The sequence below is a fragment of the Plectrocnemia conspersa genome, unplaced genomic scaffold (genome assembly GCF_051122295.1).
Source record: "Plectrocnemia conspersa isolate PC_06_02 unplaced genomic scaffold, ASM5112229v1 ptg000009l, whole genome shotgun sequence".
Classification (NCBI taxonomy): Eukaryota; Metazoa; Arthropoda; class Insecta; order Trichoptera; family Polycentropodidae; genus Plectrocnemia; species Plectrocnemia conspersa.
Window position 1 is genome coordinate 21694176 of NW_028277173.1, and position 11991 is coordinate 21706166.

The 11991-nt window shown below is 28.0% G+C and overlaps 1 protein-coding gene across 8 annotated transcripts; it reads left to right on the forward strand.

The window, feature by feature from the left end:
- The first annotated feature begins 537 nt into the window (after positions 1–537).
- LOC148232221 (anoctamin-2-like) lies at positions 538–9542 on the forward strand. Of its 8 annotated transcripts, none has more exons than XM_088191782.1 (21): positions 538–631; positions 1149–1205; positions 1496–1531; positions 1822–1857; positions 2148–2171; positions 3465–3740; positions 3849–3905; positions 4196–4219; positions 5119–5270; positions 5411–5615; positions 5680–5924; positions 5986–6143; positions 6419–6648; positions 6721–7080; positions 7149–7265; positions 8022–8051; positions 8122–8218; positions 8289–8494; positions 8561–8725; positions 8799–8924; positions 8983–9542. In XM_088191782.1, exons 1-21 carry the CDS (start codon positions 614–616, stop codon positions 9115–9117), a joined length of 2754 nt encoding a protein of 917 aa, XP_088047908.1. In that variant the 5' UTR covers positions 538–613; the 3' UTR covers positions 9118–9542. The 8 variants fall into 8 exon arrangements, with proteins under 8 accessions (XP_088047908.1, XP_088047909.1, XP_088047910.1 ...); XM_088191783.1 differs by having other exon boundaries at positions 539–631; positions 3474–3740; XM_088191784.1 differs by lacking the exon at positions 1496–1531 and having other exon boundaries at positions 539–631.
- The last annotated feature ends 2449 nt before the right edge of the window (positions 9543–11991 follow it).

An 11991-nucleotide genomic window follows, 5' to 3' on the forward strand; every position in this document is an offset into this window, starting at 1 on the left:
GTATTATCTCATTATTTTCAATACCAGATATGTACGACACAGCTCGATTTTAATTAATCATCACGATATTCATGTGGGAGATTAGGAAAATCTGGGTAAACCTGATCTGTCATGATAGATCGGAATTTTAATTATATAATAATCACTAATTACGATCTCTCAGATACTATAGAATTTTTTTAAATCACAGGTCCGTATGGGATTCGAACCCAGGTCTTTCAGGTCAATAATCAGACACTTATACCACTCGTCTAATTTTAGATGATTGAAAATTATATTATTAATTATATAATTCTACAATTGTCGCTCACGTGCTTTACAATATATCGATTTAATTTGTCCTTGAAATAAAAATGAAACACGTGAATATCGTTATTTCAAGTACAGTATGTTTGTTTAAAAAATATATTATCAACGTATTTTGTTGACGTAGCAATTTAAAATGTAGATATCAGTTACTGTTGTAAATCTTAGATTGATAAATAAAATAGGGGAGATAAGTAAAAGCACTGTTATAGTATAAATATAATGTGTATGCGAAATTGTTATTAGTTAAAGTTAGGATCGTAGTTTGGGAAGAAACAAGGCGACATAAATATTAAGATTCAGAACTATGGTTGTACGTTTGGAGGTATGTTATATTTTAATATTTATAGGGTTCGAAATATGCCAAGTGTGATATTAAAGGACACTGGTAATGAAACTATTTGTTGCATGTGATAGATTAGCAGAAAACTGATTGCGGATTATTACTTGAAAATCTAATTATGTTTTTGCTTAATAATAAAATACTTATTTATTACAAATTGGGAGTTCAAATAAAAACAAAATTTAAATCGGATATTTTTACGTTTTCATTCAGTTCGTGCGGTACCCATTGGTCAGGATTTCCCCTGCTGAACTATTGGATTACTAACGTCTAGCTTTTGTTAAATCTTTCAAATTGTACTGTATTTTAAATAATGCATACAGTTGGTGGTTATCAAATGGAGATGGCTGCTCATGACTTATTTCTCTCCTCGTCTTTGATTTAATTTAATAAGCCAATACTGTAAATAATACTACATTATTAACGGAATTCGAAAAATAAACTTTAAAGTCATGTTTAAATAAATACAATTAAATGACGTATTTTTCTACCATTTCAGATTGAACCAAATAAGAAAGTAGTTGATCCTTTGGTTCCACTAAATGACCAAAAAAATGTGAGTAAATGTTGATTTCTTATGTTATAATTTTTTTAGACTCTCTAGTTCATATGAAATAATCTAGAATCTCAATAAAGCATTTCTTATTGATAAATGCCTGGGATGTACAAGAAATTTATTTTATTTATTTAATAATGCCACGTGGATTCGCTTATATATATTTACCATCTTGCTCAGATAATGATTTTTTCGAGAAATCTAGAGCACTTATTGAATAATGCGTGTCAGTGTTAAGAAATGAAAATAACATTAATTTTTTTCTACCATTTCATATTGAACCACATAAGGAAGCTGAAGATTTAATACCAAAGAACCAAACAGGAGTGAGTAAATGTTGATTTCTTATGTTATAATTTTTTTAGACTCTCTAGTTCATATGAAATAATCTAGAATCTCAATAAAGCATTTCTTATTGATGAATGCCTGGGATGTACAAGAAATTTATTTTATTTATTTATTAATGCCACGTGGATTCGCTTATATATATTTACCATCTTGCTCAGATAATGATTTTTTCGAGAAATCTAGAGCACTTATTGAATAATGCGTGTCAGTGTTAAGAAATGAAAATAACATTAATTTTTTTCTACCATTTCATATTGAACCACATAAGGAAGCTGAAGATTTAATACCAAAGAACCAAACAGGAGTGAGTAAATGTTGATTTCTTATGTTATAATTTTTTTAGACTCTCTAGTTCATATGAAATAATCTAGAATCTCAATAAAGCATTTCTTATTGATGAATGCCTGGGATGTACAAGAAATTTATTTTATTTATTTATTAATGCCACGTGGATTCGCTTATATATATTTACCATCTTGCTCAGATAATGATTTTTTCGAGAAATCTAGAGCACTTATTGAATAATGCGTGTCAGTGTTAAGAAATGAAAATAACATTAATTTTTTTCTACCATTTCATATTGAACCACATAAGCAAGCTGAAAATTCAGAATCAACAGTAAGTTAATATTGATTTCTTACGTTATAATTTTTTTAGACTCTCTAGTATCTAGTTCATATGAAATAATCTAGAATCTAAATAAAGCACCTCTTCTTGATAAATGTGTGTGTAGGCCAAGATTAATATTAATTACTTTATTTTTGCCATTTTCGTGGTTTAGAATCATGGTTTAGAATAAATGAGATTACTTTATATATAATTTAAAACAGTGTTGTCATCTTAAAAATGCCATCGATTTAAAACTCATTGTAGTTTTTAGGTTCAAATTGTAGAATGTTTGAATTATCAGTTCATCGGATTTAAACTCTCGTTAACAATGTTCAGTTAGTCTACGAGCAGTTTGTATAATTATTATTGTAGCTTTGTTTACGTCTGAATTATCCAGTCATCACCAAAGATCAGATAAAAAGCTGGATTCCGGACGTCTTAGCTGGATAAGGTTAAGGCGTAGAGCTCGGATGTGTTCAATTTGGAGAGCTCAGGCAGAAGTTTTTGATAAAGTGCCTTTAGAAGCATATTTCGAATGGAAGTGCTGACATAAATGCTATGTATACGATTTTATATTTTTGGTCTACCTAACCTTGTTTTCGTTGCGTTACCGCTAAAGCTTAAACTGGTGGAAGATCTAGTTACCTATCAACACGTATTGCTTTTTAATCTACTGGCGACACGTGTAAGACGCACCAATGGCATTTGTCGGACAAAGGCCTAATAACTTCCTGCATATTATTATTAGGATTGATTTGATTTGCTAACACGGAGCTACTTTTTGTAATAATATCCGATAACCTAATTATTTAATATAATTATTTAAATCGGATATTTTTACGTTTTCATTCAGTTCGTGCGGTACCCATTGGTCAGGATTTCCCCTGCTGAACTATTGGATTACTAACGTCTAGCTTTTGTTAAATCTTTTAAATTGTACTGTATTTTAAATAATGCATACAGTTGGTGGTTATCAAATGGAGATGGCTGCTCATGACTTATTTCTCTCCTCGTCTTTGATTTAATTTAATAAGCCAATACTGTAAATAATACTACATTATTAACGGAATTCGAAAAATAAACTTTAAAGTCATGTTTAAATAAATACAATTAAATGACGTTTTCTTGTGAAAATTAGAACTTAGAACACATAAAACCACATTTATTTCCCCAGTAACCCAGTATAATCTAAATTATTGCTTTTGAAGAAATTTTGATACCAAGGCATGTGTCTTAAATATTGTTATACATTATTACAATTATTATGATATAATATATAAAATAGTCTTTATAACACTTAAGATTTCGCAGGAAGATAAAAGAAAAGTTGACTTTGTGTTGGTGTACAACCAAACAACTGAAAACAACAACAAAAAACAACAAGAAACAGCAACAACACCAACAATTCCTGACTTTGAGCAAATAAGAAAAATATTTGAGAAAAATATTATTAATGAAGGTTTATCGATATTGTCAACAACGAAAATTAAGGATTCACCGACAAGTTTTGTGAAAATACATATACCTGATAAAATATTATTTAAATATGCAGAAATCAAAAAGATCAAAATACAGATGGTAAGCATCTTCTTATTGATTATTATTAAAAATCTTGAGCACATCTTGAAATATGCGTGTTAGTGTTAAGAAATTAAAATATAATTAATTATTTTTCTACCATTTCAGATTGAACCAAATAAGAAAGTAGTTGATCCTTTGGTTCCACTAAATGACCAAAAAAATGTGAGTATATGTTGATTTCTTACGTTATAATTTTTTTAGACTCTCTAGTTCATATGAAATAATCTAGAATCTCAATAAAGCATTTCTTATTGATAAATGCCTGGGATGTACAAGAAATTTATTTTATTTATTTATTAATGCCACGTGGATTCGCTTATATATATTTATCATCTTGCTCAGATAATGATTTTTTCGAGAAATCTAGAGCACTTATTGAATAATGCTTGTCAGTGTTAAGAAATGAAAATAACATTAATTTTTTTCTACCATTTCATATTGAACCACATAAGCAAGCTGAAAATTCAGAATCAACAGTAAGTTAATATTGATTTCTTACGTTATAATTTTTTTAGACTCTCTAGTATCTAGTTCATATGAAATAATCTAGAATCTAAATAAAGCACCTCTTCTTGATAAATGTGTGTGTAGGCCAAGATTAATATTAATTACTTTATTTTTGCCATTTTCGTGGTTTAGAATCATGGTTTAGAATAAATGAGATTACTTTATATATAATTTAAAACAGTGTTGTCATCTTAAAAATGTCATCGATTTAAAACTCATTGTAGTTTTTAGGTTCAAATTGTAGAATGTTTGAATTATCAGTTCATCGGATTTAAACTCTCGTTAACAATGTTCAGTTAGTCTACGAGCAGTTTGTATAATTATTATTGTAGCTTTGTTTACGTCTGAATTATCCAGTCATCACCAAAGATCAGATAAAAAGCTGGATTCCGGACGTCTTAGCTGGATAAGGTTTAGGCGTAGAGCTCGGATGTGTTCAATTTGGAGAGCTCAGGCAGAAGTTTTTGATAAAGTGCCTTTAGAAGCATATTTCGAATGGAAGTGCTGACATAAATGCTATGTATACGATTTTATATTTTTGGTCTACCTAACCTTGTTTTCGTTGCGTTACCGCTAAAGCTTAAACTGGTGGAAGATCTAGTTACCTATCAACACGTATTGCTTTTTAATCTACTGGCGACACGTGTAAGACGCACCAATGGCATTTGTCGGACAAAGGCCTAATAACTTCCTGCATATTATTATTAGGATTGATTTGATTTGCTAACACGGAGCTACTTTTTGTAATAATATCCGATAACCTAATTATTTAATATAATTATTTTGATGTAGATGTAGAACAAAGTAAGCAATTTTTCGGAAACTTGCCTGTGTAAAAAAATATTTACATTACTTATATAATTTTCAGAGTTGTTCAAGAGCATTAGAAAGAATACGAAGCGTTTTTAAATCGATTACTAACGCTTTGAAAAAGCCAGAACATATAACGGAAAATAATGGTTCCAATCCAAAAAAGAATGAATCCCTCATGGCTGAATTTCGCACGGATAGAAAACATTTGTAAATACATACATATATATTTAATAAATGAGAAAGAACCCACCTCTTATATTAACAAATTTTGACCTATAGCATTTTCTCAATAATTTCAAATAAGGTACTAGCGATTGCTGTGATGATATTTTTGTATTTAATTATAGATTCGAGAAAGAAGAAGAACTATTGTTTTTAGATTCTGTTAGAATTAATATTACGCACTACATTTTGGAACGCGTTAGTTTTGCAAACAACTATGACCACAACAAATCCCAAGATACAACCGAAAACAAAACATCCAAGTTTGACGTTGGTATCGGAAAACTAGTGAGCGATAAAGTATATGATGCCGCTTATCCTTTACACGACGTAAATATTTTTTTTTATAAATTCGTTTAATTTATATAAGTTTAATAATTTAAATTTGTTTAAGGACTTTAAAGAAAATCTCGAAAAATTCGAAAAAAGTGATAGAAAAAAACTGTTAAAGGAATGGGCTGACATCAAACATTGGATCTACTATCAGCCCAAAAACGAAATAAAAGACTATTTTGGAGCCAAGATTGCTTTATATTTTACCTGGCTTGGTTTTTATACTAACATGCTTATTTCGGCTTCTGTTGTTGGACTTTTTTGCTTTTTATGCGGTCTTATCAGTTTGAGCTCAAACCAACTAAGGTTCGTCGAATATAATTAATCAATATTCATGAATTTTTTTATAATTTCTATATAATTTCAGTAACGACGTATGTGATCACACCTTGAACATAACCATGTGTCCGACGTGTGCAAAATGCGATTACTGGAAACTTGAGAAGTCTTGCACAAAAGCTAAAATAACGGCTCTCTTTGACAACGATTTTACTATATTCTTTACCGTGTTCATGTCAGTTTGGAGTAAGTTATATTTTTTTAGAAATATATAATAAACAGTGGCGGAACTTAACTCTCTTTTCAAAATTAAAAAAAAAATATCCAGATTAAACAGTTATTTTTGATACTCAAATTCATCGATTGCATTTGAGTAGCCTAGTTTTTTTTATATTTAAATAAAATAATTGAATTATTATAAATATGTATTTGTAATTAAAAAATCGCTACATCCTATTCTGAAAACTTTTCAATCGCTCACAATAAAGTTAATTATCTAAACTTTATGATTTAATATCTAGGTACGTTATATTTATCACTTTGGAAAAGATACTCCGCCAAAATTATACACGAATGGGGCCTGACTGATTTTGACCATTACTCTGAACATCCGAGGCCCAGATATTTGACCAAGTTTGGCAATTGTCCTATAACTAAGAATCCGGTTACGGATAGGAATGAACCAAAAGTATCATTTTGGATTAAAGTTTTACCTTTCAGAGTTATAAGTTTTTCAATGGTCATGTTTATGGTATGTTATTATTTTATCATATCGATAAACTTTTAATTATGCTATATTTATTTAAGATTGAGTTAATTTTAGGTGGTGATCGCTAGTGCCAGTATTTTTTCTGTGATACTCTTCAGAATGTCTCAAATGACTACTGATAGTCTTTTAGGCGGTTCAAAATACTCTACCGTTATTTTGTCCTGCAGTACTGCTTTAATTGACTTGTTACTAATCTCACTTTTAAATATTTTATACGACAAACTTGCGGTGAGACTGACGGAGATGGAAAATTTACGCACACAGACCGAATTCGACGATAGTCTTAGTATAAAAATTTATTTTTTGCAATTTGTCAATTATTATTCGTCTATATTTTATATTGCCTTCGTGAAAGGAAGATTATTAGGTAGTCCAAAGAGTTATAATACAATATTTGGCATCCGACTTGAACAAGTAAGTCTTATGAGTTTATTTTGTATTATAACATCGTAGTATTATATAAAAACAACATTTTATCATAGTGTGATCCGGGCGGATGTTATGCAGAATTGTTCATTCAACTTGCAATCATAATGGTCGGTAAACAAACTCTAACTACATTTCTTCAAATACTACGACCGAAGATAAAACTATTATGGGTATGGTAACATTTTAAATGTCGATATCTCGTGAACTTCAAAAAAATGCATTTTAAGCCTGTTCTGTTGATGGAAGCTTTAAAATCAGATTATTGACTATTCCAAAACTCTAATATATTAGTAAATATTCTAATATTCTATGTAGGATCTTAGGTGTATAAAAAACTCTTGTAGGTGTAAAACTCTTTCTTAAGGTAAACTTAAAACCACAAAGAAAAAAGCCACGTGGACCGAATAAATATTTTCCTCAACACTTTTGAGTGAAAGTTTCTCACTTAATTCAAGAGTCAACATCATTTGTAAGAATGCAATTTTATGGGTTTCAAACCAAGGTTTTTCTGGTATTGGTACACTACTGGTCTATTACTGTCTTGGTAACTTGATTGAATAGGTGCTATAGAATATAAATTTGAATGAATTATGTATTCGCTCTGTAGATATCTGAGAAACTTTCTACGAATTCTCTTTAAAAATAGGGAGTACATATTTTTGCCCAAACTATTGAGGAAGCAAACTTATTGTTCAGAAAAAATAATGTTGAAAGTTAGAACCTCGTTGACTATTTTGGGTGGGAATACATATAAAGAGCTCTTTTGTAATTACAATACCGAAAATTATTGACAATACTGGTTATATTAAATTACAAAAATAGCATTAAATTATATTTAACGGTTCACAAGATATCGCCATTTAACCTTATGTTTTGTGCTATCCAGTATATTAATTGTAAAACTAATAACAAATATTTTAAAATAGAAAAAAAATATACGAGAAAATTGTGAAAATGTAAGTTATGAAATAATATTTCCATATTTAGTTTATATTATTAATTATGATTATACTTATGTGCATATAGTATAAAAGGTGTGATAAAACGACGAAACAATGCATTGATGATTATAATCTATTAGAATGGGATTCAAGAGGTTTGATCAATGAATATTTGGAAATGAGTATGTTAATAATAATTTGCAAATAATAATAATTAAAATATTGTTAATAATTATTTATGTCACATTTCAGTAATACAATATGGATTTGTAACTCTCTTCGTGTCAGCTTTTCCTCTCGCTCCAGTATTTGCTTTGATTAACAATATATTTGAAAGTAGATTGGATGGAAAAAAATTTCTTGAAAATTATCAAAGACCAGTGCCTCATCGTGACAGTAATATTGGTGTATGGTATTCCATATTAGATGTATTGGGTAGATTATCTGTTATTATAAATGTATGTTCAGATTTATATTATTTTAACATATTATAATTAATCAATAATTGCGTATATAATTTTCAGGCATTTATGATAGCATTTTCGTCAAATTTTATTCCTCGTTTAGTATATAAATATACTGTTAGTACTGATCATTCAGAAGCAGGTTTCTTAAATCATTCATTGGCGTATTTTAACATTAGTCATTCTACTAACATTACACCAACATCGATTTATAAAAACCTTACGGTGATTATTATAAAATGTATATGTAATCATACGTATAGAAATAATAATAATGATTAAAATCATATTTTGACAGATGTGCCGCTACTCCGACTATAGGTATCCTAGTGGATATCATCTAGGAGAAAATTTAGAATATCAAAGACCTTTAATATATTGGAGAATTATGCTAGCGAGACTTGCATTTATTGTCCTGTATCAGGTATATGAAAATAAAAACAGATTAAATATTTAGAATATTGATTACAATTATTTTTTAGAACGTCATTACTATAGTGAAAGTTATAGTCGAATGGATACTACCTGCTGTGCCCCAAAAGCTAAAAGACCAAATCAGAAGAGAAACTTATAAAACAGAAGATATTTTAATAAATGAGGGCAAGAAAAATACATAATAATATTAAAAAAAAATTTTTTTTAAATAAATAATATCTTTTGAATCGTAATATGTATTTTTAGGTACAAAAAAAGTAAAGATTTGCCTAATATTTAAATGTAAACAATTAATTTTTAGCTTGTAAACAATTCGTTCTTTACTACGTAGTATGTACTATATATTAATGTTTTTATTACAATAAAACTATATAATTATTATTATATTAGTGATAAAAAAAGTTCAGAAAATGAACTCATATTAATTTTTAATGCGATGTTTACTTTTTACTTACATATAAAATGCTAGTTTAAATATTGCTTTAAGCGATACTTATATTTAATCTGTATTTTTTATTTTTAAAGCATTTATTAATATAGTATTTTATATAATGATAATTGTATATTTGGTGATTGGAAGTAAAGTATAATAAAATAATAAAATAAATTATTTTTTTATTTTAGAATAATCTCTTGTAAATAGTTTTATTTTTAACTAGTATACGTTTCGACCTTCAATATTGGGGTTAAAATCTGTTGAGTCTTGATCTTATTTCTTTTGACGCAGAAAAATTATTTTCAGCTTAAAAATAACAATTTCTACTATAGGAAAATCGTTCTTATAATGGTTTGGTTCTTGAAGGACTACAATCTGATAATGGTCATGTAATACATCAGACTCTCCTACGTATGATTAAACTTGCATCTAAAATATGTACGTGTTAACTACAATTTTTGTTGCTGTTTATGTGAAATTAAAAAAAAATGCTACCCAGCAAAAATCTAAGATTGTAAAACTTTTACTTATAAATTAGTATTTATTATTAAAATTGGTTTATGAAAATTAATATTTTGATAAGGGGAATAATGTTAATAAAAATGCAAGGCCCTTTAAATGTTAATTTTAAATTGCAAATTATTTAAATATCAGATTAGATATATTTAATATACGTGATTATTTCTATACTAGATTATTATTACTACATCTTTTCGTACATTTTATACGGAATAGCGTATTTGTACACGGAATAGGGTAGTCCGTAACTTCTCAGACTAATAACTCTGAAGTTGCGGGTTCGAGCCCCGGCAGCGGCACTCGAATTTTTATCAAAAAAAATGGAATACAGTGTAGGAAATATATTTAATTATAATAATAAATAATAATTAAAATAAAAATTTAATTTGCTTCATTGCTTACCGAGGCACCGGTAATGCATTTTGTTGTTTCGACCAATACAAAATAAGCATTCAAATATAAAACAAGATGGCCGACATCAACATGACAACAGTTTTAAATAATTATTATTTATAACAAAATTTTGCTACGCGACGATAATTTCCATTAATTTGTCATGTGCGTTGTTCGATTTGACTGAATATAAATATTCGGATTGCAAATTAACTAGGTATGTTATAACTAGGAAAATTAAATATATTCATAATGTGTGTAAGGATTATAATAATACATTGATTAAACTAGATAAGCAATCATGAAACAGTTTTCGTAATGAAATTTTCAAATTTTGAATTTCAATCAACGGGCTCCGAAGCCGAAAAGTGAGTTTTTTCTTTTATAATATATAAACATTATCATTGCTTATAATTTAAAGCACATATACGATAGATTTGACTGAAATAAGTACGTTTTAAACGTGAACATGTAATATATACTTAGTACGTATGAAGATTGAGGTTAATGTCGATCAAACTATATAAATGCTTATAAAACGTATTTTTTTGACTATTGATATTTGGGGATACTATCTTTTGTATGTGTAGTTTCTTGGATGTTATCTAATAGACGACATTTCACAATGATTATAAATATGTAATTGCATACCTGGAATAATCGATAATCAAAATATCTAAGAGTGGCTTTTTAATATGTATTCAAAATATGTTTCTCAACCTTAAAAATAATTTTTATTTTATTATGGATTTCAAATATTTAAAGTTTATGATAGATTTTTAATATGTTTAGTTTATTATAAATTTAAAATACAGTGAAAACTTTTTGCACTTATTAATTATTAAAATATATAATACTGAGCGTAAAATACCTTTACTGTAAAAAAAATATAAATCAAAATTTTTTTTAAATAAAATAGTCCATGATCTCAAAATTAATAATATTTTTAAAGCGCATCTTGTGTTTACTGTCCACTTTTGGTCTAAAGCAACGGATTATGTGGTTGATATTTTCAGTTTATTGTTACTTTCTAATAAGTCAATTTGATTTAAGCTGGTTTTTATATTTACACATAAAACATATATTTTTTTTATTATTATAAAGTAGCTTATGGTATAACTAAAAAACATTCTTATTACTAACATTTAAATGATAAAATTGTGTTATATGTAAGTTACATTCTACTTATATCACATAGTAAAATAGAAAACTATTTTTTTATACTGATATATTAGTTATTCAAACAAAAAAACATTTCGAAAAAACGGGCCATCAAACCCTTGAAATACGCAAAAACACAATCAATGACTTATAATCGCTCACATTGCACCAACTGTAGGTAGTCGATTGTGTTGTAGCGTCAGTAAGATGTAACAAAATATTTTTTTAATATCATATATTATATATAATAACATATCAAAATAAACCTTAATAGACTAAATATTTAAAAACGTAATACAGTGAAATCTCTTAGTAACGAATACCGAAATAATGAAATTTCCACTTTAACGAATCTTCAATTTGTTCCCGTAAATCTTTCATACAAAATGTTTTATTGTAGTGAAGATTGATCTCAGTATACCGAAATATTTTGATCCGAATTTAAGAATGACGTTACAACTTCACGCAATATTTTTTCGAATTCATTTCAACCTTGACTTGGAGTGTGCTGGGTGTGTTCACAAGCAACAGTCAAGGTGTTTTGCCG

Coding starts and splice junctions, on each gene's coding strand:
- LOC148232221 (XM_088191782.1), top strand. Junction 6,144..6,418: donor CGTGTTCATGTCAGTTTGGA/GTAAGTTATATT, acceptor TTTAATATCTAG/GTACGTTATATTTATCACTT. Junction 8,495..8,560: donor GATTATCTGTTATTATAAAT/GTATGTTCAGAT, acceptor TATAATTTTCAG/GCATTTATGATAGCATTTTC.